This window comes from Podarcis liolepis (assembly GCF_965112155.1).
Source record: "Podarcis liolepis genome assembly, chromosome: 11".
NCBI classification, from domain to species: Eukaryota; Metazoa; Chordata; class Lepidosauria; order Squamata; family Lacertidae; genus Podarcis; species Podarcis liolepis.
The window spans coordinates 33,726,519-33,752,940 of NC_139565.1; the positions used below are offsets into that span (position 1 = coordinate 33,726,519).

Consider the following 26,422-nt stretch of genomic DNA (forward strand, 5'->3'; position numbering starts at 1 on the left):
TGTCCAAGGAGTTGTATATGGGTATGAGCAGGGAGTGTAACAATTTAATAACGGGGGCAATCCAAGATGCCTGCACAGCTTGTTAAAGCACTCTTTCACATGTACAAAATGTTGCACTTTCCCTAGACATTGGCTAGCATTAGATGAACCTGATTCTCACCAGGTGTAATTCTCACAGGACACTTCTGTCCATGGAACAAAAGCTTGGACTTAGTTTACTTCTTAAGGTAGTCATGAAAACAATTAAAGCCACATAAGCAATCAAAGCAGGATTGAACCTTCCGCTCGTCAATTGGTCATCATGACGTGCATGTGGGTGGTCCTGCCCACCTCTCAAAGCTGGCCTGTGGGGGCGGGGGAGATAAAGATCTAGCCCACAGCACAAAGGGTTCCCCCACACCGCACCGCCAACACTAATGGGACAACTGTGTTGGGTACGACCCAGTACTGTACTGAGCAGAGCAGGGATTGCATGAGAAAAGAGAAAAGAACCAGACCCCTATTCAAGGCACTTAGCAGTTACAGCCAGTCCTCGTTCAATGAAACCATCAGACAGTGTGTGTGCTCGCAGCAATCAGGAAGAATCACAGGTTTTTCCTCAAAACTCCAAAGAAAGTAATGTTTCAGTCAAGCTTGTTAATCTACTATCTAACCCTTGGAAACTGCAATCAACCTTTGGGTGGCTGATCAAATGTTTTTCCAAGAGGTGGCAGATCACAAAGCCGAGGTTCAAGCCTATATCAACATTTCCTTCATCTCCACAATGAAATATCTATAGACAATGTTACTTCAGGAATTATTTCATCTGAGCTCCTTTGCTTGGTATGTAAAGCCTCTGTCAAGAGCAGCTTTGTTGCATGGCTGGTGGTGCCCATGACGGGGCAGTTCTCCCTTTGTATAATGCCCTCCCTAGTGAGGGATAATGCCTATCTCCCTCCTTCATGACTTGCAGGAGAAATTTAAAAGCATTCCGGTGTTACCCAGGCATTTGATGGCTGAAACACACTGTTCCTGGCAACCTTGAGATCACTGGCTTAGAATGCTTTTGACTGTTGTTGTTTTTTAAACACAGTCATACCTCATGTTACGTTTGCTTCAGGTTGAGCATTTTCAAGTTGTGTCCCACGGTGAAGTACTGGAAAGGGTTACTTCCGGGTTTCACCGCTCGCGCATGCGCAGACGCGCAAAATGACATCACGCGCATGTGCAGAAGTGGTGAATCGTGACCTGCGCACATGCAGATGCGGGGTGAGTTCTGCTCATGTTGCAAACGGGCCTCTGGAACGGATCCTGTTCACAACCAGAGGTACCACTGTAATGTTTTTAGTTCTTGAGTTTTTAATGTTTTATCATTACTGTGTCTGCAATCCTGGAGGAAGGGTCAAATAGAAATTGAACAAATAAAGAAACAATAAACCACAAGAAAGTGAATCCAGTAGATTGGCAGGTTATATTATGTCCCCTTTTTTCCCTTTAAAAAAATCGTGATAGTTATACATTCTTAAGCATTAAATAAACTTACGTAGAAAGCAGTAGGCATCAAATCTGCTGTCTCGGGGAGGGAAATATGTTTGATTCTCATAGCGATACAAGGTTCGCACTCCAAGCAAACCTCCGCCACACTGGATCCTTGCCACAGAAACAGGATAGCGCACACTGCCATCAGCCAACCAGCCATAGTCGCATTGGTCAAAGCCATTTCTCCAAGCGGCATGCAGATCACCAACAGAAGCGAGAACTGCACCGTTTGCCTCACACCGCTCTTTAGCTTCTTCAAAGGTTAGCTTGTTGGGAGAAGTGATATGGAAGACATCGCCTACAAGAAGAGAAACAAAGGACACCTTTACTTCTTTGCATGGGCGGCTGTGTCACATTCCTAAAATGTATTTTAAATGGGGGGGGGGGGAATTACTTCCAGGATTATTGTAATAATGAATTAATTATGTATATTTTTCCTTACTGGTCACACAGCTATAACTAGTTGGTTTGATGTATACTGCCATGAGCAGTGTGTGCATGTGCATAATACTATATACGGTAAATAAAAAATGGAACATTGACATTGAATTGGAAGCATGAATCTGCTGTGATAAAATGTGTTATGAGGATCTTCCTGCCCAGATCTCCCAATGTGTCTCTCCCCATTAAAAAAAGTATCCTATTCACGTAAATAAAATGTTCTCTTTGTCCATTCTTCCCAGCTGTCTCTTCGACCTTGGATCTCATTCCCTGAAGATTCAGGTCCTGTCCTTTCTTTCTCTCTCCCTCCACCAGATCCCTCCTCAAGTAACACGTTTTCCTGTAACATTTGGCTTAACTACTTAGTACTCAGCCCAACTATAACTATAACATCAATCATAGCCAACCTAAGTACCTGTAACTTCAGTCAGTCATTTACTCTTGTCCTTCCCTCTCAAACCCCATTCGTTTTGACTCTCTCATTGTCAACATTTAGATATAAGTTTCTTGCAAGCAGTAACATCCCTCCCTCTTCCTAAGAAACTTTGCAAAGTACTAGGCACCTTGATGGTACTGTACATATCATTCGTAGCACTGAATGTTATCACAACAATAAACACACGCAATAACATTCCATCATAGCATGACCAATGAACAGAACCTAAAAAGGGGGCATAGCGACTGGGATCACTGCGGATCACAAGAGGCAGAAAGTATGTTGAACCCCCACTGCCATCCTATCAGGGCCCAAATAATTTATCCAGTATAGCTAAATTTCTGCTATTCACTGCTGTGGGGAAATGTAACGTACTTCACTTGGGGTACACTGCTTCCTTATAAGCGACAGAACAACTCAGCCTCTAGCCTTGACAGTGGGTAGATCAGACATCTCAGAGAGAAGGAAGTGGGGAGCATGCTCCTGGGCTCCTTGCAATATACACAGAAGCCTTCTGTCTTCATATACCCTCCTCTGTCCATCATGATAATAGGCATCTTACTAACAGGAGAGAATAACAAGTGCCAAAGATTACTATAGAGGCACAGAGTGCTGGCTCCATATTTATGCACATGAAGCCAGAGATCCTGGGCTTTTGTCCCAAGGCACCTGACTAATTAAGGAACACAATGCCTCTGATAACAGGACACTATTTACTCAAGAGGACCACATCACAGCTGAAAGTTAAAACAAAAAACATAAAAAGGAAACCAACGCCAAGAAAACCAACGCTATATTTGCATGGCCATCCCATCATGTATTTTGTACAGATTCATGCTAATATGAACACCAAATGTTTGATTAGGTTAATGTGTCCAGATGTTGGCATCCAAACCAAGCAATTACACAATAACGTCTCAAAACTTCTAGCTTAAAAAACAGCTACTAAGCCAATTCCAGTTAATGTGTTGCCACAAAGAGGCAGTAAGGTCTTCAAAATACGCCATCTGCTTTGCAAGGAAACTACAAATCCATGTGTCAATATTAATCTAATCTGCATCTCAAGTGGTGTACACAGCCATTGCGACATGTTAACAAAATGAGCATTCAACGAGAACTAAACAATGGTTGTTTGAGGCTAAAAATGTTGAAACAACACTATTTAATTCTGCCAAATTGCAGTGGAATATATATGTTTTGTTCTCTTACTTTGGAGGATACATATGAATGTGCTTTCCAAGCCAATTTAACAGGTAATAAAAATGCTCTGGTCTCATTTCGGCTAGCAGTGGAATTGATGTCTGGTTTGGGAGATTCTTCATGTTTTATGAAATAATGATTTCACTACTGTTTGAGAGAGCATACTCCAAAGACTGTAAGGGAAGTCCAAAGTTGCAAACCTAAGTGCAATTATTTAGGGGGGTGGGGATCACTGAAATCAATTGCATCTTCTGAGAAAACATGTTTGGGGTCAGGGAGTGAGTCCTACTGAAATTGCTAGGATACATTTGAATACGGGCTTAGGTTAAAGTGCTGCTTGGGACAGGGTGGGGCTACGTTTCTTTCCTGACTTCCCAACACGGCACATTGCTGTTGGTTATCAAAAGACAATGGGAGACGCAAGGCAGCAGGGAGTTCAGCATGGTGTGGACACAGCATCAGAAGTGTTGGATTGGTTTTCTGCTGCCTTGCCTGTCCACCTATCAGCAACCAGCAGTGACGTATGGCCAAGAGAGCCCCACCCGCACTAGACCACCAGTTGCTTTAGGCTCAGCAGCTACATACAGCTGCATGTCAATCCTTACAGTCACTTCACTGGACTATATTACCACTTCAGACAAGATGCCAGGATCACAAGGTTAAGCTCCCTGCATATTTGATGTCTGACAGGCTAGGGCTTTTTAATGAGCAGGCTGTTCTTTCATGTACTGACCATGTACCATATCATAACCTCCAATATGAAGCAGCTCAAAACCAGGATGCCATCTTCCGGCGCTGAGGTCCCACATGAGTCAAGTGACCCACATGAGATCTCAGCCTCCCAAAAAGTGCTTTCTTCAGGCACAGCACCAGAAAAATACATGTTTTAGGGCACTGCGTAAGATAGCTGCCCCTCCCCCCAAAGCACTTTTCCAGGGCAAGTGTGCGGCCTGAAATCACACGAGATCACAGAGGCCATTTTGGCCACTGTCCTCTTGTGCGAAAAACAGAATGTTCCGGGGGGGGGGGTTCAGGACAGCTTGATGGGTATGCTATATGTGGAAATCTCTCCTTTACCATGGGAAATGGTGCAGTCCAGAAACAAGCTTGCAATCTCATACACTGTGTCTTATGATGACACACACACACACCCCTGCAATCTTCAGTTGTATAACCCAAGGGGATTATAAGATCTGTCTTGTTTCTATATGCTGCATCCCAGGCCACAAGTCTCAGAACGACTAAACTTTTAATCCTGACTTCCACAGGCGTAGCCAAGCTAGGGTGGTGTTTATCCACAGCTTCCCATTCGACAGCGTCAAGGGGAAAGATTATCTGGACCTTCTAAGCAACTTCCCTCAACAAGATTATGACTGTTAGTGAACTCAGTAAAAGTATTAAAAGTATAATCTCCAAAACCAGCTCTTATTCTCACCATGGCAGTGTTGCAGTCAACTTTTAAGTGTGGGGATTAGTTCTATCATACACTTTGAGGTGCTGAATTATGTATCTGCCTGAGCCAAGGTTTCCCAAACAAAAACAGTTTAATGTATCTCTCCCACATGTTCCAGAAAGACACAGAGAAAATCCATCTGGCAGGCTTGAGAGTGACGTAGCTCCGAGCATTAGAGCAATGAAGAAATACTTAGAAAGAAGTGGTGGGAGGGAGAATCAAGAGTTAAAAGTGGTCTGTAATGTTTTGATAGCTGGAATCCACACTGAGAGTAACTCAGCAAAATGATCCAGGCAAACACCAGGGCCAGGAGCAAGAGAGCTAGCTGTGCCCTGCAATAACAGGGGTGACATGGAAACCATGACAATCTTTGGATTGCAGACAGCAATGTGATTTCTGTTAGTTTTGGCCCCCTGTTTTAGGCTGATTGCCTCTGCCCCAGAGTCAAAGCACTCTAAGAATCTCCAGATTTCCCCTGTTGTGTGTATTTGCATTGCTCAGTTTAAAAAGCACCTGACTAAGCTGCTTTTTATTGCTGTTAAATGCAGCAAGATAGACTTGGCAGCCAAGCTTTCTCTCTCTCTCTCTCTCTCTCTCTCTCTCTCTCACACACACACACACACACACACACACACACAGATTCACCACAGCCTCGTGCCAAAATGCTTGAACTCCAAAGAGTTACCCTCTAGTATTCTATCCTCTGAGACTCAGTTCATATGTTTTGTTGCACATGAAATTTAATCAGGAAAGAATATTGTTGCACACCTGCAATGGGGTTTTGCCATTGGTCAGTGGCAGTTTGAATTACATCCAACCAGGGTCATTGGTATGTAGACCATCTGTGAATTGGTTTAAGCATGAGATTACCGTATTTAGGATCCTTCAGATAGAGGATCACTCCCCTAGCTGTACCAGGCATTGTGCTTCAGTGCACCTAACACTGTTGTTGTTGTTGTTGTTGTTGTTGTTGTTGTTGTTCCCTCACAGGACTCAATGCAGTTTACACATAAAATTGAGAACTGCTAAAAACATAGAAAATAGGGATGTGGGTGGCGCTCTGGTGTAAACCACTGAGCCTTGGGCTTGCCGATCAGAAGGTTGGCGGTTCGAATCCCTGTGATGGGGTGAGCTCCTGTTGCTCGGTCCCAGCTCCTGCCAACCTAGCAGTTCGAAAGCACGCCAGTGCGAGTAGATAAATAGGTACCGCTCTGGTGGGAAGGTAAACGGTGTTTCCGTGCGCTGCTGTGGTTCACCAGAAGCGGCTTAGTCATGCTGGCCACATGACCCAGAAAAACTGTCTGCGGACAAACATTGGCCCCCTCAGCCAGTAAAGCGAGATGAGCACCGCAACCTCAGAGTCGTTCGCGACTAGACTTAACTGTCAGGAGTCCTTTACTTTTTTAAAAAAACATAGAAAAGACTTATCCATATAGGGACTCTGCCAATCTCTCTGTTGATCACAAGCAAATCCAAATGACAGGCCAAATTGTTCAAATCTTTTCATTGTACCCTGCCTTTGGAATCTGACAAGGTTGAAAATCAGCCTACGAATGACCTGAATTCATTTGCTTTGGGAATCAATAGGCATACACTGGTTGTTTTTAATTGTTGTTTGATTCCATAAAACTGTGTCAAATTCATTTTTGTTAGTTTGTAACATTACTTTTTTTAACCCTTTTTTTCATCCTGTCTTTAATATGAATGGTTTCATCCTGATGCTGCTTGTTTGGCAGAGTAGTAATGGTGCAAAAGAAAAAATGCCCTTCTGCTGACTCCTGTGGGGCTCATCTGCATGCTTCTCTGCACACACATTGCACTCGGTGTCAACTTTGAATGGTTTCTTATATTCCTGAGTAGGCTCCCTGAAGCCAACTGAACAGCAACAATGCACACAGCTTAAAGTTTGCCAGTGATGATCCTTGTCCTAACTGTTTATTGGGAAGTAAAATCTCAGTGGGGCTTGCTTCCAGGTAAGTACAGTCAGCACGGCTGCCAAACTCACATTCGCTTTACGGCCCTTGTTTTCTCCAGAACTGAGGTCTGCAATTATTGTTCTTACCAATAGACTATTTTGCAACTGCAGTCTGAAGTCAACGAGTTTCCCTTGCTGTGTGGTGGGTTGTGAATACTCACTAACATACGTGTGTGTGTGTGTGTGTGTGTGTGTGTGTGTGTAAAAATCTGCAAGAAACATCTGGATTTATATTGCTTTTCTTGACTAAAAGGCGTAAAGGTGGATCATGGGGAAATATATGTTAGATTTCCCTTTACACTTCCATAAAATAAGTTTCCTACCACTCCCTTGATTACTTATTATATGGGCATAGTTTAATAGGATTTGAGGCAGGAGATTTTACATTCCATAGCTGTGTTTTGGATCGGCATCATCAGTGGGACATGGAAAATGGGCTTTTTTACAAGTCAGATTTTCCATTGGTTCCAGCCAGATATCAATACCATGTTTATCTAGGGGGTCAAACTAAATAAACATTCCTGAACTATTTGTTTACAAGTTGCCGAGAGTGGCTGGGGAAACTTAGTCAGATGGGTGGGGTGCAAATTAAAAATTATTGCTGTTATTATTATTATTATTCAAAAGCTCTACTTAGGCATTATTATGTCAATATGTTCTTTAAGCAGGCATATCAACAAAAACACCTCTGACAGACCACTCAGGTGCCCTTTCCTACCCCGTATTTGTTAATTAAGGAATTAATTAGTTTGCAATAATCACATTAAAGAGGAAACATGCAAACAGGGATCACTTGCACCCAGTTTCACAATTAGCTGCGCAGAATTCTGAATGTGAAAATATTTCTCTTTCTAATCATGCAGCATTCAAAGCAAAACAATTTGCCTTTAAGTCAAATTACAAACAATTATATTTGTGCATTTGAATGATTTTTACACTGCTCCTTCAGCAAAACTATTCAGGGCATTGCAAAATAAATAAAAGGCCAGTATGAAATATGAAATCACATATAAATGACCACCAGAGTAGAACAGTGTCGGGGAAATTCATGCAAATTGTATCTTTTCTTGAACAAAAGCTCAGCTCCTACACCTATAAATGTGGAGGTGATTTTTGAAAGCCCAAAGTCACAACACCATGCACCTTTGCTTGGGAATAAACACTACTGAATTCACTAGAACTTAACTCCAAGTAAGCATGCATAGAAACAGGCTATAAAAGGAGAAGCAAGGAGCTAAAATCACGTGTGCTTACATATATCTCACCCTGATGAATCTAATTAGTATGGTAAATTCACAACATATTTCCACATGCTCTCCACCCTGCTAATAATCCCATCTGGTGTAACACTTTGGCACTGGCATTTCACTGTCTAATAATATCCTTCCATCAGTTATTCTTCAGTTATCTGCATGTGCTCTCACTTAGTGATTAGTCCAACAATGACAATGAAATCGCTTATTGATTCGGATACTAGTAAACAATCGCGGTGACTCAGGTACGTGATGTTAAGAATCCAGTGGCATAATAACAAGTGCCAATGGCTTTCTTCACCAAGGTTTTCCCTACCTTGAAAAATCAGTCCAAAATTAAAATGCCTCCACCGTGAGGTTCCACAGGACACTATTTTTCCCTGAAGTTTTTTTAACACCTACATGTGAAGCTGTTAGGAGCAGTCGTTAGTTTTGGGGCATGGTGTCATTGCTACATTGATAGACAAGCAGCTCTCTTTCTCCATAATATATGAATCTGGAGATACTGTGCAAGCCCTGGACTAGCCCATGAATGTACTTATGGAGTGAACGAGGACCAGTGAATGCATGTTGAATCCTGGCAAGAAGGAAGCTCTGTAAGTGCTTCCTGTGTCCAGAAAGCAGGTCGCTTGTCTGTTCTGGTTAAGGCTGTCCTCCCTCTGAAGAAACACCTTTTTCATAAGAGACCCAAATGACCTCTGTGACCAGCAGTGTCATTTGCCAGCTTCATCTGGTATGCCATCTACAGCCGTAATCAATCCATGAAATGGGAACCTTGAGATTGGATTACTGCAATATGCTCTATGTGGAGCTGGCCTTGGGCCTGGTTCAAAAGCTCCAGCTAGCACAGATTGCAGCGACTAAATTGCTGAGGGGGAACGGGGGCAGATGGTCAATTCTTCTTAAACATCTGCACTGGCTGCCCACAGACTACTGGACCCGGTTCAAGGCACTGGAACTTTTTTCTTTTAGAGGATAAAATGAATACTGAGCTGCCATTGAAAGCTTAGGTCTATGCAAGGTTCACTACCATGATGTTTGGTTTCCGAAAAACCGCATATGCTTTAAATAAGCCCTCCCCATCCGGATTCCTCCAGATGCTCTGGGCTAAAGCTCTCAAAAGCTCTGACCATCGGCTATGCTGACTTGGGCTGATGCAAGTGAAATATACTTGGAGTCGAGAGTGGATTTCATGCTCTTTATTCAGCTCATAGTGGTGAGAAAGAATGGAAGTTCCCCCAGAATGTCTGCTTTATATACATTATTTACACAATGGGCCCCATGTGATTGGCTAATTCCGGGATTCTCCTGTAGGCCAATCAGGTTGCGGATTCACTTCCACCTGGAGCTGGATTGGGTGGCTCCTGTGGACTAATCAGAGTGCTGCATTTTGGATCCTATTCAACTCAGTACATAACACCAAGTTACAGTCCAAACCTTTTGGAGGGCATCAGGATGGGGAAGCCAGCATGCATAAAAAAAGATTCCGCTTACCATTTAAGGCTCCCACATAGCAATAGACATCATAGGTTTCATTAGGAAGACGATATCCATAGGTTCTGACTCCTTCCTTCCCCATCATGTCTCCATAGCATCCAACTCTTGGTTGCCTGATGGGATACCTGCAACAGAGTAAGTGGAAGTTTGTGAAGGTCACGTTTCATTTCCCCCCGCAGATGTACAAAAAAGTTTTAGGGTGTGCAGTCAAGAAGCAACTTGGTCCTCTCACCGAACGGTCTGATCGGACAACCAGCCCGCATCACACTGCTCAAAGCCATCTTCATAGGCTGCTTTCAGCTGATCAGGGCTTGCTATAACAGCACCATTCTCCACACAAGCCTCCTGAGCCTGCTTGAAATTCAAGGTGTACCTGCTAGTAGCTGCTCGGTAGTGAAACACAACACCTGCAAAGAAAGAAAAACCATGCTGGTCACTTGCGTGTCATCAACATCTATCATTATTAATAATATTAATATTATCATCATATTGCTGATGAAATTATACTAGCCTCATTAAGCAGTAAGCTTAGAAATAACATGGAGGAAGGATTTTAAAACTTCAGATTTTATTCTACATCACCAGGAATGTGGAACTGAAAACTAAATTTGGTTGACCTATCTTTTGCTCACTGTACTAATCTGTAAGATATGGGTTCCATTAAGTACTATAGTTAAGTACTGCATTTCTGCATTTCTGTTATGGCCTACAGCCAATGTGGAAATAAAACAGAATTGGAATTTTACCCTACTGAAATTTCTTGAAATAAAATAGACTGTCAATTTTCTATCCTCCACTCTGCAGCCCAAAAGGAATAGACAATAGAGCTGAACATATTCTCTCAGTGTTTGGGTTCAAAGCTTTCAGGCTCTTCTTAGATTATGTATGGGACTTTAGAGGTGTAGGAGTCTCATAGCCACCCCTGGAGTCCCCATCAAGTTGAGATTCAGTGAAGACAAGTCTTAGCTAGAGGACATATTCTTCCATAGCTGTCAACGTTTCCCCGTTTTTAAGGGAAATTCCCTTATTCTGAATAGAATTCCTCGCAAGAAAAGGGAAAAGTTATGTATTCTTCTCCCAGTTGAAAGATGGGCATATGTTTAAATCTGAAATGAATAAAGATACTTGCATTTGTAGACAGTGCTGTGCTTTATATGGCTGTGCAACAGCTATCTCGACATTTTCCATAATGAATAATTCCATACAAATGAGAAAACTTGTCAGACAACAGAAGTTAGAAACAAGGGTTTCTTTAAAGAGAAATAATGTATCTTCCACGATAGGCTATGTCACTAAACGTACATTGTAATTTTCAGAGACACTCTTAATTGCCTCTAACTGAACGCTGTTTGGACAGTTTGCAGAATTTATTTTAATTTTTATTATGACCAACACAAGAATAATGCACAAAACATTAATGCACTAGTGTAACTTTTGAAAGAATGCATAAAATTCAAGCCCACTTTGATGTGTAGGAGGTAGGAGTCATGCCAGTTCAGCAACTTAACTGGCTACACAAAAAGCAAAACTGGGGGAAATGGTCTTATATTCATAGAATCATAAAGCTGTAGAGTTGGAAGGGACCCCAAGAGGGTGGCATGTAAATATTTCTATAAATAAATAAAAACCATTATCTCACACCTTCCAGTGCATTTTCCTATCACCTTCTTTACTGCAAAATTGGGGAGGTCTGCTGCATCAGACTGCTAAATCTACTCTAACTGTGCAACCTGCATTTCATAGCAAGTGACCAAAGCCCACTCTAAAATACCACAGCCTGAAGCAGCCTCAGAATGTGGCAAAATGTCCTTTCTTCTGTTATGTGTATGTCTTCTCAATAACCTTGTGGCCCCTCCACTGTATGCATTACCTAAAGTGTTCTAACTCAAATAAACATTTAAACATGATTAACTAGGTGCAAGATTGCAACCCAAATCTTCCTGAAATTAGCAGGAGTTAGGCGTGCTTAATGGGGATACAGCATTTTGCTGTAAAACACCCCTTACTGTTTCCATGAATTTTTATGATAGGCTCTCTCCGTCGCTGAAAATGTGGAATGATTCCATAGAACACAAAGTTATTCCAAATGTATAATTCATCAGAATACCGTTGGGTTGCTAACATTTGGTCAAACAGTACTTGGAAGAGGCTTATGGCTTGGCATGGTCTTAATGTTATGAGAAGATGGCAGAAAGCCAGTTACATTAGGTGTTTACCACCCTGGAATTTCCCACATGCCATTTAAACAAATTTACAATCCCTTTCTCCACCCCACTCCACCCCACCCCACCCTCCACACAACACAACTATCTAAGTAACAGCGATAACAATGATAATATTACTATGAATAGCATTCTGCTATTATTTGATATTGAAACATTCATAACAACACTAATTGACAGAACTGCCATGCAGTGAAAAACCTTGACTCTGTTCCTGAAGGTTAAAGGTTCAAGACTCAGTGGGTTCCATAACAGATGGCCACCCCAGTCTAGACAGCTGTAAAAGAAGAAATTGATCCATTGCTTCACGTTAAGAAGTGACAATCAGGCATGCTATTGCTTATTTCTCTTCCCTTGTGAACAACAGACCACAGCAACTGGTGTCCAGGTTAATGAACTGGAAAATGGCTCCAGATAGACTTTGGCCACAAATAGGTGAAGCTATTGATCTGGTCAGCTTGCATCTTGATCTTCATTAAAATGTAATTTGCCAGCTAATTTGGATTTGTGATGCGGCACATTCCCAACTTGATGCAACCCAGTTTCAGTCTGTTATGCTCCACTGCTGCAGAGATACAAATGAGACAAATGAAGCAACATTTTCCCAGCTTCTTTCTGCCAGTGATTATTACCCAAGGGCAGGTATGCTTCCAAGGGGCTGAGATAGCGTCTTTTAAAATCTAAACAGAAAGACAGCTTAAAGCTTTCTGATATCTGAGCAAGATGGAATTAAAAACTGGGAGCATTCTGTTGGAACAGCCTAAGCATGTTCTCTAGATGATTACAGGAACTTGCAGAACATATGTCCAAATAAGGATCAAGCTTACATGTGAGGTGAAACATCCATGATGGAAACTCAAGAAATCTTTTTAGTTTACCAAAGGCAGCTGCAGCAGGACCCTGATTTGGAAGAAGGGTATTGCTGTGGGGGCAGGATACAAAGAGTCTTTTATGCCAGGTTTCATATCTCCTACCACTTCCTTCCTTTTATTTTATTAGTTTTTATTTCACTTATGTTGCAGGTGAACATGCTGCAGAGTGCAGTGTTGGGCTGGGCTGGGCGATATCTGGTTTTCCACATTGTGATATATCACCAGCTAAACATCACAATATACTGATATATCATGATGTCTGAAATAAGGATGGAGCTATGTAGAGGCACTGACTGGCTTCACAGTTTTCCCCGCATCATGATTTTTGCAGAGTACGCACTCACACATCATGATTTGCAATGTATTGTCAGGTCAAAAATTATGAAACTAATATCACAATATGGACTTCAAGACGGTTTTGCACGATATATCGATATATCACCTGGCCCTAGTGAAGTGCCAGTGCAAGTCTGTTCACCTCCCATCTTAATTTGCCCAGATCTACTCTATACATTTATGTAAATTTGCATCATGGGCCTTTACCACAAGTCCTGTTTATTGCTTTGCAATGTCTCTGATAAGCCCATGCCCCATGATGATTCCCTTGACTTACATCAACCCCTGAAGCTGCTCTTACCTACAGAGGGGGGACATTGCGAGCTTAGAGTGCCATCCTAGACTAAGGTTACTGGATTTTTTTCAATGAATCTGGGACACTTTTCAACTTCAATGGATTTTGTATGGGGATTTGTAAATCCGGGGACTGTCCCCAGGAAAAGGGGACGTCTGGTAAGCTAATCCTAGACATAATTGCTCAGAAGTGGGAGTTTTAATCCAGCAACATCTGGAGGGTCACAGGTTCTTGCCCTGTCCCAAAGTTTTCCCTTCCATGGCTGAGGCTCCACACCACCAATTTAAATACACCCAAAATAAACTGTAGTGAGCAATACAGTGGTATCTCTGGTTACAAACTTAATTTGTTCTGGAGGTCCATTTTTAACCTGAAACTGTTCTTAACTAGAGGCGTGCTTTTGCTAATGGGGCGTCTTGCTGCCGCTGTGTCGCCAGCACACGATTTCCATTCTCATCCTGGGGCAAAGTTTTCAACTTGAGGTAACTCTTCCAGGTTAGCAGAGTTTGTAACCTGAAGCGTTTGTAACCTGATGCATTTGTAACTTGAAGTACCACTGTACTCACAAAGCTGACAACGCCTTGAAGCAGAGAGGCAGTGGCAAACAGGGCTGCTCTGTGACTAGATGAAAACATTGGCTTGACCTGCCCCTGTGCCTGATCAACAGAAATCAGCAGAGGACGTTGATGGCAGTGATGCTGTTAAAGTGACAGGGACTGACAAACCACTGAAGTGGCAAATTATGTCCTATAACAGTAAGGAAAGTCAATACTGAATGGTCCAAAAATATGAAAACATCCAAAGCATTGTTCCATGGGTGCTATGCTTTCCATTGATATTCTCAAGGCCCTCGCCCAAAGTTGGAGAATCTCAGACTGGAATGTTATGAAGTGCAAAGGGTCTGCTGCTGTAGCATCATGCTGGTGGTCCGTTCATAATAGAGCAAGGATTTTGTTGTAGTTTTTTGTTAAGTGTAAACTTGGTTTCCCCCCACTATGTAACATCTAGAGGTGGGAAACTGAACACCTTGTGCACTGTTATCCCACTGTTTTCAGTGAGTCAGAATCCCCCAGAGAGTTCTCTCATGCATGCCTCACTGATATAAATGGGAAATGAGATTACCCTTCCTTCTCCCCAAGACAGACAGAAAGACACACACACACACACACAGAGAGAGAGAGAGAGAGAGAGAGAGAGAGAGAGAGAGAGAGAGAGAGAGAATTTTCTCTGTTTAATGTTAATTATTCCAACTTGCTACCAGATCAAATTCAAATGAACAGGCTAATATCCGTGAAAACAGCCCTTCCCCTATATTAGTCAGAGAGACACAAAGAAGGCTGATCTATTACTGACACGTTGAGTTAATGAGGTTTTAAAAGAGAAAATAAAAGCTATATATAAAAATAAAAGCTATATATAAAAATGTCATCTGCCACTGCCATCTCCTGGGAGTCTAGACCTAGAAAAATCTTTTGAAGTTGTTCTGAAATTATTGAGTTTTCCAAGGGACGTTTCTTTTGATTATGTGTTCTACTTGACATGAGTGATATATTGAGCACTGCAACTTGTGCCTGGGTAATGCTGGTTTACAAAGACAGCTGGAAACAAAATGGAACAGTCAGCCAAGCTGTCCTTTAAACTGATGACAGAGAAGAAAGACACAGTTTGATCCTCAATTTATCTAAAGGGTAACAAGGAACAGAGGCAGTATTTGCTTTATTGTTGTATACTCCCTAGTAGAAATCCTAGAACAAAAGCAGCAGGGTCTGTTCAGGCATAATAGTTTCTGCCCAATAAACGATGGCTGTACACTTTCCCTTTAGTATCTCCCCAATCACTTTGCTCGTGCATCAGACTTAAAAGACTCCCAGTGCTTGTTAAACCACGGTTTCCTGTTATAATCAAATCAGGAAACAGTGGTTTAATCTCTACTTACTAACTGCAATGAACCCAGAATCAGCTATCCTTAGTCCTAACAAGCAATTGAAGGGAGAGGGGTGATGGGGGAAGATGACATGTGGATACAGTGCTCAATCTTGGTCAGCAGTTGTTATGTCTGACACAACATACAGTTAATTTATGGAATTCACTGCCACAAGATATGGTGATAACTAGTATCTCAGGTGGTTTTAATAGGGGATTAGACAAATCCATGAAGGATGGGCCTACAAATGGCTATATGCAATGAACAGAGCCTCTAGGTTCAGTATGCTGCTAAATAACATAGAATCATAGAACTGTAGAGTTAAAGGGACCATTAGGGTCATCTAGTCCAACCCCCAGCAATATGGAATTTTCTTTATGAATGCTAACTAAGTTAAAGCTATGTAGGCTCAGGGTGGCTTCTTACTTTTAGCACACTCCTTTCTGTGGAAAGGCAGCATACAAATAAAATTATGATATATCATTATACTTGACTGATTTGAGGCAGTGGTTATCAATTTTTATTTTGTGGATATTATAGGACTCTTTAGTCCACAGCACTGATGCGCTTTTCAATTACAGTGCTCACCCCTGAGACCATGCCATCTGTCACTGAGCTAAATACCTCTCCCCATTTAATACTGCCATCATGGCTTTCCATAAATTCAATTTTATTTTCACCCCAGTAGCCTTGATTAATTCTGGTTAACTCCAATCACTCTGTTGAGGGTAGACTATATGCTTCTAGCTCTCCAGGCCAAATAATAAAGATTAGAAATATGATGCTATGCTGTGTAGCCTTGGAATGCAAAGGAAACAGACAAGCATATTTTGTTGCATATAAAAAGTCCCATCACTTATCAACCAGTTTGATGAAACGAGGGAGCTTAGTTGATCATTTGTGGTGAGTAATGCTTCCCATATTATTATTATCATGAGGAAGACATATTATCTCATTTCTGCACGCAAACACCACAGGCTTAAGAAAAACAAAGGGGGAAGTTCCCAGCTTGTATTCAACTTTGACCATCTTTTGTGACACAATCCTGATTCCTGCACAAAAAGCAAATGGGAACCTTCCCCTCATTTTCCCAGTAAAGTTTATACGATGGACGGATCAAGAACAGTGGCTAGAGATGTTGCAAGAGGTGGGGACAACACCACTGGACAGGGTTGGAAGTTAAGAGTAGTAGCTATGCAAGGGCACAGAAACAGAACATGGAGCACCTTGCCTCCTCAAGGAGCTCATTTGTTGTTCCCTTGCTGTGTAGTCAGAGACCTATATAAGAGTGCCAGGAAGAACAGACCTGGGAATTTTTGCAAGAAAAAGGACCCGAAACATCCTTCACTATATTTAGCCTTCAGCGTTGCATTTAGCTTGGTTTGAGTCATCTGCTTTACTCTACTCAGTTCTTCCTTGCCCCCAGCTATGTATGATGTGGATCATCTTGTGTGCTTCTAAATGTCTGCTTTTGTAGCACTATCATCTAGATTACATTATACATGTGATGAGGGCAGAAGAAATGTTCATATTTGGGGTTTCTGCATGCCGGTTTAAGTACTATAAATCTGGTCACATTCCTATGACAATAAAAATGATGAAATTTTGGTTTTATTATGCACCATGCAGTCATCTTTAAACTCATTTTTCCTGTATGAATTTGGCACCATAAGGAAGCTACTGTGGTGGTAGGTGTCAAAAACGATGCCTTAACAATTACCTGTGATTCTTGCATTGCAGGGAATTGGACTAGATGGTCCTTTGGGTCCCTTTCAATGCTACAACTGTATGGTGAGCAGTAAGAGACCCCCATTCCCTGACCTCTTGGCATTCCCTCAACCCATGGCCTGGCAGCTTTAGTCACACTGAAGTTTACATAAGCAATGATGTTAACTACAGTTAATAATAACTAAGTCTCTCTCTTAACCAACAGCCTCAAACTTGGGACTCAGCTATACAGCTGCAAATAAAATGTTTTAAGTGTGTTTTAAGTACAATATACAATGTGACACTAGATGGTGATGGTGAGCCTTATGGAAAATTCATTTATTTTTAAAAACGCTTTTTTAAAAAGCATTTTTGGAACATTTTAAATATGTATGTAGATTCCACCTTGGGCATCACTTCCTGGTAAAAAGGACTAGTGATTTAAATACAGTGATGAAGCAGTATTTAACTAATATTCAAGCCAAATAAGAGGAGGAGGAGGGTGCCATCCCATGTCCAGTTCCCGATCTCTTAAGCACTGTGGAGAGATTACAGCATTACATCTGATAAAAGTGACAACAAGTGATGGAGCCCAAACTGGGAATATTAAGAAGTATCATAATAGACAAGAAAATAAAAGAGCAGAGTAAGAGCAGGGTCTGCATTCAATGAATACAGGGGTTGCTTTGAATTTAGGGTGGGGAACCATCTCTCTTTCAAAGAAAGGTGAATAAAAGGAAACTCAGTATCTGGGAAGAAAGCAGAAAGTACTTCCAGACTGTCACTATTTTTGAGTAGGATTCGATCACATACTGGCATATTCAGTTTGTGAAATTATAACCAGTTAGTAGACCTTTCTACAACAAACGTGCTTTCCCCAAAGATCAGAACTTTTCCAATATCAATAGCAACAGGGGGAAAAACACTGGAAAATGTGGGATAACACTTGCTTTGATGCAACATCTTCTAACCTCCCCAGAAACAAATCAGAATGAATGGTCATTAAGTAACTGGTATCGTCACTATGCAAACCAATCAGGATGGACGCTCAATAAGCAGATGGTCTGGAAGCACCCAAAATCAAGGCAGGATCAGCAATCCGAGGCTTTGTGGTCAATTCTGGCCAAATACTAAACAACAGCTGTCTCCCACCATTGCTGTCCAGAGGCAAAAGATGGAGATCAACCAATGCCAGTAGCAATAGGACTTACTGGCAGACTACTTATGACAATAGAAGGAAAGGCCACACCCACCACACTCCATTGTCTCCTTAGACTGACTCTCCCAGGAAACTAGAAACAGCAGGAGTAGAAAGGGAGGCTAAGAAGATAATTGAGATGTAACAGTATCTTGCCGGCAAACGGGAAAAGCTTTGCGAAACATATTCAACATGCTAGTTCATTCATATATAATGATTCATTTTGTAATTTGAAGCTGATAAAGCAGATGAACAAATACAAAAGTGTAGTCTTACCATCAACGGCTAATGAGACAACATTTTGGGTATCTTCAATTCCATAGATGACATCGCAGCGGTAAACCCCAGCATCGCTTGCCTGCAATTTCTCCATAGTCAATGATGCATCACCAATGTCTTCCCAGTTGCTCGGAACAGACACCCTGTCTTTGTAGCCTCGCTCTAGCTTGACTTTCCCATTCTGGGCCACCAAAACAGTGGTTTCTCTTAGATCTTTTCCGCCTTTATCCTGTTCGATCTTTGACCACTTAATCCGGAAAAGTTCATTTGAACTGTAGTAGTTAGGCAAAGTAGGCAAGGTCGAAAAGAAGCAAGGGAGGATGACTTTTCCAGAGAGCGAGCCCTTCACCGGTGGGCTTTTTTCTGGAAAAGAAAATAGCATATAAGTGAGCTGGCAAAAGCTGATCTACACAAAATCAACAGAGACATAAAATTCAAGCAACAATAGCCCCCTTCTATTAATACAGCTGAAAGTGTGCAGCAATTGGTTGATTCAAACAGCTGTCTGACATGTCACATTGGACCATAGTTTAAAACTTTGGTTATCACTTATGGTTTATTTGAAGGAAACAAACCATGGCCCCAGGTTTGGGCACAGCCATAGGAAGAGAAGTGGAGGAGCATATTGTTTTAATGGCTTTTAAATTGTATTTTTGTATTTTATTGTCCTGTAAATTGCTTCAGGACTCCTTTGAGGCATGCAACATGATATATACATTTAATAAAATTAACATCTGGAAGACTGAAAGTTGCCTATCCCTCTTCTGAGTGAGGCCCTGTATGACAAATAGAGCCTCATAAAACCCAGCCACTGAAAAATATCATTGCGTTTAAAATATGGAATCTCAGTTATGGGGGGGGGGGTCCCCTTTACAGGAAGGAGTCACCCCAGGATAGCATTTCTATGTAATATAAACAGCAACCCATATACATCGGCATTGTCACTTGTTATCTTCTCATCATCCCTTTTGTCTTAAGTCATTAATTTAAATCCTTGGAGCAGGGCAGTCACTCAAACCCCTTGACACATTAAAAGAATGAGTACACAGCACATAGCCCAAGTTCTGCAACCAGGAACTGTGTGACTGTGGGAATGGCCCTACATGCACAAGAATCTCCTTCATGTGGGGGGTTCCTGACCACATGTGTACAGTCCCTTCCCACAGCCATCCTATCTGAAATACAGCAGGAAGAGTGGCCAATGGGTACATTGATGGCGGCGGTGAGAACCAGCCTGCACAGCCCAGCAGCTCCTGCACAACTCTTACGCTGCGTGAAAGGGTCTGTGAGAATTCCCTCATATTTGCAGCATAAGAGACCACAGTAACAGCAGCGATATCCAATGGCCAAGCCTAATTTCACTGAGCTCGATACAGGCTGGTAATGCAGCCCCTCTTTCCCATGGGGAATGGCCGGGACTGATACAGATTGAAACGAGGGTCCCTTCCTCACTCTCTTCCAGCAAAAGGCCTTGTCTGTTTTGAAAAAATGGGAGATTAATTCATACAGGCGGCAAGCATTTTAGACTCGTCCAAATGGCGCGCTATTGCCAACACATGGATCCTTTTGGGTCCAGAAAAGGGAAGAATGGGGGCAGAAAAGGGAAGAACAGAGTGGGGCACACTTATGCACACACTGCCGATATCACGCAGGGGCTGGGGACGGAACCACCATGCGAAATTATTGTCACCTGCATGAATTAGTTTCTTCAGGTCCCTTTATTAAAGCTTCATGTGTGTCAGGCTCCCTAGCAACACAGGGCAATATCAGATGTATGTATATAAATCATACCCAAGAGCCCTGACAATTGCCATTTCAGCACCATTCTTTGTCCCTTCGATCAACGGTCCGTGGCTCCGTGCAATTTTTAGACAGAGGTCTACCTCATGTGCTCACCTACTTCCTGGGCTCAGTAAATATTTTCAGCAGCACTGGCTCCTCCTGTGACTAATTTCTCCCTTCCACTGCCATGCCCTGTTGGTTTCTCCAACCTGTGCACAGGAAATGCCTACAGGAACTATGGATCACTAGGAGTTGTAGTTCTTGAGAGGGCATGACACAAAGGAGGACATACTCTCCTTTGTGTTTCAAACTACAAATCCTCTCTCTCTGACTCCACATTTACTCAGTAATTGAATGCAGACGTCAAACCAGGTGAAAGAGGTATATTTTGCTACAGATATTATACACAGTGATGGTTGGGAGAGAAGAAGCATGATGTTGGAGTTAAAACACACAACTCCAAAGACCGTTTCATCATGTTTTTTCTCTATGCGTCAGTGGCGGTTCTCTCATTCTCTGGACAGCCTAGGCCAGCGACTCGCTTTTCAGAATACAATGGTACCTCGGGTTAAGAACTTAATTCGTTCTGGAGGTCCGTTCTTAACCTGAAACTGTTCTTAACCTGAGGTACCACTTTAGCTAATGGGGCCTCCTGCTGCTGCCGTGCAATTTCTGCTCTCACCCTGAAGCAAAGTTCTTAACCTGAGGTACTATTTCTGGGTTAGCGGAGTCTGTAACCTGAAGCGTATGTAACCCGAGGTAAACACTGTATTACTTGTTCTACCCTAACACTGTTTCCAGAAAATCTCACAAGATCTGGATATCATGTATGAATACATGGAAATAAGTTTGTATAAACATCTTCAATGCACCATCTACTAGTTAACTTGTTTTTCTCCTCACAGAAATGGGCATGTAGCCCAGGCCTGGCCTCCCCTGGAGCTCTGGGCCTGGGTAAGCCAAATGTACCCACCCATCCTCTTGCTTGGGCCCTGCTGATAGTGCACAGATTTAAGTTTGTTACAGAATAAACTAGTGGTGCACTCCAGTAATGTCGGACTGCAGCTCCCATCATCTCTGATCACTGGCCATGTTGGCTGTGGCTTGTGGGAGTTGTGATCCAAAAGATCTGGAAATTTGGTTCATGTACCAGGCTCTCATCCTGACCTTTTGCCAGGTCGAGGTTGGTTTTTATTCTAAAATCGTGGTGCTGTTTTCTAGTGTATATAAGCAACCACTCTGGTTAGAACTATCGTATTGTTCTAACTTTGCACACTGCATTGCTAAGGTTTGCGCAATGTTTATTGAGACTCAGCAAAGTAAAATTTTAAAAGAATACATAATCTAGTAATTCTAAGCAAGTGTCGGTTTATTTTTAACATTTATCTAGAGGAAACAGCCACATTCCCATTATTTCCAGAAAAACACACTCCAGGCAACAAATCATTGCCTTTTAATTATTGCCTTTCCAATCTAGGGGCTTAACATATCACTGAAATAAAACACCCCACGGCATTTTATGGGAGAAGGGCCCAAAGAGGAAGTGAAAGCACGTGGATAGTCCCTGCTTGATTAAAGGACTTTTACAATGGTTTTATACATCTCCAGCTGCAAACACTTTACTGCAAAATGTTTCCATACAACAAAAGAATATCCTTAAGGGTAACGCTGGCTACTGTTCATCTAACCTGCTTGCAGCATGTCTGGAGACGAAACTTTACATTTGCTAACACTGAATGCCAACCCTTAATCCCTCATTAAGTTATTCAATGCGACTTGACAGCCCTGAATACAAAAGCGAACTTCGTCCTTCCTTTCTTAAAAGCCGATTCAAAATGAATTAATGTATTAATTCAAAACAATTGAGAAACGTAATATCTGTGCACTAGTGCTGGCCACCAACAGTGCTAAGCAAGAAATGAGCACTTCCGACACCTGCAAGTTATTTAGCTGTTTAGGAAACAGCATTGCTTGCATGTAGTAATAGCCAGGGATGTTTTATAAATGCTCATTTTATGTGTACGCTGAGAAATACAGAGCAGGTTGAGAAGATATTGCATACTAAGATACACAAACGAGAATACAGTGGTGCCCCGCAAGACGAATGCCTCGCAAGACGGAAAACTCGCTAGACGAAAGAGTTTTCCGTTTTGGAGGTGCTTCGCAAAACGAATTTCCTATGGGCTTGCTTCGCAAGACGACAATGTCTTGCGAGTTCCTGCTGGTTTTTTTTCCCTTCCCCCCCCCTTTTTCTAAGCCGCTAAGCCGCTTATCAGCTGATCCGATCAGCAGATAAGCCTCTAAAAGCCGCTAAAAGCCGCTAATAGCGCTAATCCACTAATCCTTCAATGGGCTTGCTTCGCAAGACAAAAAAAACCGCTAGACGAAGAGAATCACAGAATGGATTCTTTTCGTCTTGCGAGGCACCACTGTAAAGAAAACAAAGCACACAGGGCCATGATGGGAATCACAAGCTGTTGGGAATCCCAATTGGGGAGAGTATTGTTGCATTCATTTTTCATATTCAACTGGTTGGCCTCTGCGAGAACAAGGTGCTGGAGTCAGTAGCATAGCGTGGGCAGTTGCCCCGGGTGCAAATTTGTTAGAGGCACAAAATTCCTACACCCAGTGCTGCCTCAATACAGTTGCGTGTTTCCCTTTCTGGGCTTTGTTGAAAACGGCTTCTCCACGCGAACCAGGAAATGACCTTTCCAGACAACGGAACGACTCTTCTTTTCTTTTCTCTGCGGCTGCAACCTTCTGGGTGACATGGATGCCATTAGCCGTTGAATGTGCATGTGTACTCCCAGTGCTTTATTTATTTTAGGGGAAAAGGAACTGGTATTCACCATGAAATTGTTACAGTAAGTGCTACACTTTTAATATTTGGGGGAGGGGGGTTGCAAGTACTGCATACTCTTGAGTACAAAGCACTGCATGCACCCATCTTCAAATATCTGAAGAGCTGTCACATGGAAGATGGAGCAAACTTATTTTCTCCTGCTCTGGAGGGTAGGACTTGAACCAATGGCTTCAAGTGACAAGAAAGGTAAAGGTAAAGGGACCCCTGACCATTAGCTCCAGTCCTGACCGACTCTGGGGTTGCAGCGCTCATCTCACTTTATTGGTAGAGGGAGCCGGCGTACAGCTTCCGGGTCATGTGGCCAGCAGGACTAAGCCACTTCTGGCGAACCAGAGCAGCGCACGGAAACGCCGTTTACCTTCCCACCAGAGCGGTACCTATTTATCTACTTGCACTTTGATGTGCTTTCGAACTGCTAGGTTGGCAGGAGCAGGGACCGAGCAATGGGAGCTCACCCCGTCGCAGGGATTTGAACCGCTGGCCTTCTGATCGGCAAGTCCTAGGCTCTGTGGTTTAACCCACAGCGCCACCCGCGTCCCTTTTGACAAGAAAGGAGATTCCCACTAAACATCAGGGAGAACTTGCTGACAGAGAGACCTATTTGAAAGAGGAACGAACTCCCTAGGGAGGTGTTGGAGTCTCTTTCATTGGAGGTTTTTAAGCAGAGGTTGGGTGGCCATCAGTCATGGACTTTTTAGTTGTAATTCCTGCATTGCAGGGGGTTAGACTAGATGAGCCTCGGGGGTCCCCCTCTCAACTCTACAATTCTACGGCTCTATGAAAACACAACTATAACAAATTCAATAACCATCAGTTGCTCTTTCATGATACACAAAATCAGTTATGTGAAGCAACAAGCTCATAGTACCCAACAGTAGAGTCATCCACAATGCATGATGAACAAGCCTTCTGTTCAACACAGAACAAAAAATGACAGTGTAGCCATATATATATTCAACTATTCCATAATAGGCAGCCCAAAGTAGCTTTCCCTGGGAGTTCTTTCTGGTCTAGCTTTCAGATTAATCAACCAAACCTGTAACTGGGAAGAATTGGGGAAGGGGGGATAATGGAGTTGTGGGGGGTTTTTTGTTTTGTTTTTTTGTGTGTTTTTTGCTCCTGTAGCAGTTCATTCTCCCAATTCAGGAATGATTTATTGCCCTTTCTGCTGAAGTATCCATTTTAATTGGCAGAGACTTCTAGAGATAGGATGTTTCAAAGCAAAATAAATTTGCCTAAACCATATGTTCAGCTTGGCACTGCCACCTCTCCTGAGAAATGGGGTGCCGGAAATAATGATGCTTGTTTATATTTCGTGCAAATATTTGTTAAGGTCACTCATACACATTTAAAGTAAGTCTAGAGATGAATAAGAAAACCTTAACCAAATACTGTAGCATGAAATTGGCCAAATTAGTTTTCACCAGCACATCAGAAATCCTGCTTAGCCTTTCAGAGGAAGAAAGAAAGGAATGGAAACACTAAGCGATAGTTCACATGTCCAAAAATGGGTGAAGGCTTTGCAAGGACATGTGCTCACTCTCACAAAACACAGCAGTGTCGAAAGATGTGTAAAAATGCAGTGTACACTAGGGTGATCATTTATGCATCGCCACCAAATGAGGACACAGATTTGCATAATATTTTCGTGTACATATTTATATGTCCTCCACAGATGCAAATTTAGAAATAATTACCATAATTTAAATAGAAATATAATACATCTCACCATAATGAGGAAGACTAACCAGGTGACCTGCATGCCTACTCATTCTGCTGGTCAGATGCTAACGGCTGATGGGCAACTCCAAAGTGCCTGCTCTTTCTTTTGAATGTTTTTAAATCTTTAAACCCGACAGACTGCGCAATGCTTCAAATTCTGGCTAGCCCGGTGTACAGTGGTACCTCGCATTAAGAACTTAATTCATTCCAGAGGTCCGTTCTTAACCTGAAACTGTTCTTAACCTGAGGTACCACTTTAGCTAATGGGGCCTCCCGCTGCCGACGCGCCGTAGCCACGTAATTTCTGTTCTTATCCTGAAGCAAAGTTCTTAACCCAAGGTACTATTTCTGGGTTAGCGGAGTCTGTAACCTGAAGCGTCTGTAACCTGAAGCATCTGTAACCTGAGGTACCACTGTACAGATATTTTCACTGCATCTTGCCACGCAATGAATGTCTATCTGAGCAAGATCAGGGAAACATCAAAAAGCTTTCTGGGGTGGGGGGAGCTTTCCCTAGCAGGGCGAGCAGAATCAAGGAGAGGCGACCAAAGTCTGCAGAGTCAAAAATCTAAATCACAACGCATGAGGAAGTGAGGAACTAGGGCTGCTGTTTCAGCAGAGGCTGAGACATAACAGCTACTTTCTGAAAGCTAGATAAGTGCAAGCAGGCCACAGCTTCACAGTTCTGCAGCATTTATCATCATGCTGGAAGCACTACTGAGCCAAGTGGGAGAACATTTTTTAAAAAAAAAAAATGTGCTAGAGGCTCAGGAAGAAAGACCCACCAGACAGCTGCTGGGAGGTAAGCTTGGAAAGCTGGCCAACAACTGCCGAGACCCCAGCTCAGAGCATGCTTGCAAGGAAACCTAAGAGAATTGTTCTGTCAGGTAGTAAATCAATGGTTTTATGCTGCTGAAAATCACTGCTCTGGAGACAGGGGCTGGGAACCTCCAAAAACTTGTCCCCGTAAAAGTGTCTTAGGAAAACAGTTCTTTGCAAGTAGACCTAATTCACCGGTGTCTGGATCACTTGAAGACACTGAGGAGCAGCTCCTCTAAGAGGAAAAGTTACAATGGTATGGGTTACTTAGATTAGAGGTAAGGACAGCAGGACATGACAGGGGTGTATAAAACAAACCTCTCAGAATAGTGAAAGGTAGGGTTATTCAAATAAGATGATTGACATAAGGAGCCGAGGCGGCTTCTGTCAATCAGTGATGTATCGGAAAAATTGGGGCTATTGGCGGGCGTGAGGATGTGAATAGAAGAAACACCTACCTTCTGGAATGCACCCTCCAAGGTAATTCATGAGGCAGACTGTAAAGACCTTTACATCATAGAGTTGCAAGGGACTGCAAGGGTCATCTAGTCCAACCCCCTGAAATTCAGGAGTCTTTTGCCCAAACCAACAACTCCAGGATTAAGTCTTATGCTCTACTAACTGAGCTAT

The 26,422-nt window shown here is 42.5% G+C and overlaps 1 protein-coding gene across 5 annotated transcripts in view; it reads right to left on the bottom strand.

Moving 5' to 3' along the window:
• The window catches only part of VCAN (versican), a 136,618-nt gene that overhangs the window by 75,761 nt on the left and 34,435 nt on the right, over positions 1–26,422 (bottom strand). For all 5 annotated transcript variants that reach the window (XM_083465112.1, XM_083465111.1, XM_083465109.1 and 2 more), the window contains exons 3-6: positions 18,604–18,969; positions 10,006–10,180; positions 9,771–9,898; positions 1,523–1,816 (exon numbers count right to left, since the gene is read on the bottom strand). In XM_083465112.1, the coding sequence (XP_083321238.1) occupies positions 1,523–1,816; positions 9,771–9,898; positions 10,006–10,180; positions 18,604–18,969 (963 nt within the window). The remainder of the gene's footprint in view (positions 1–1,522; positions 1,817–9,770; positions 9,899–10,005; positions 10,181–18,603; positions 18,970–26,422) is intronic.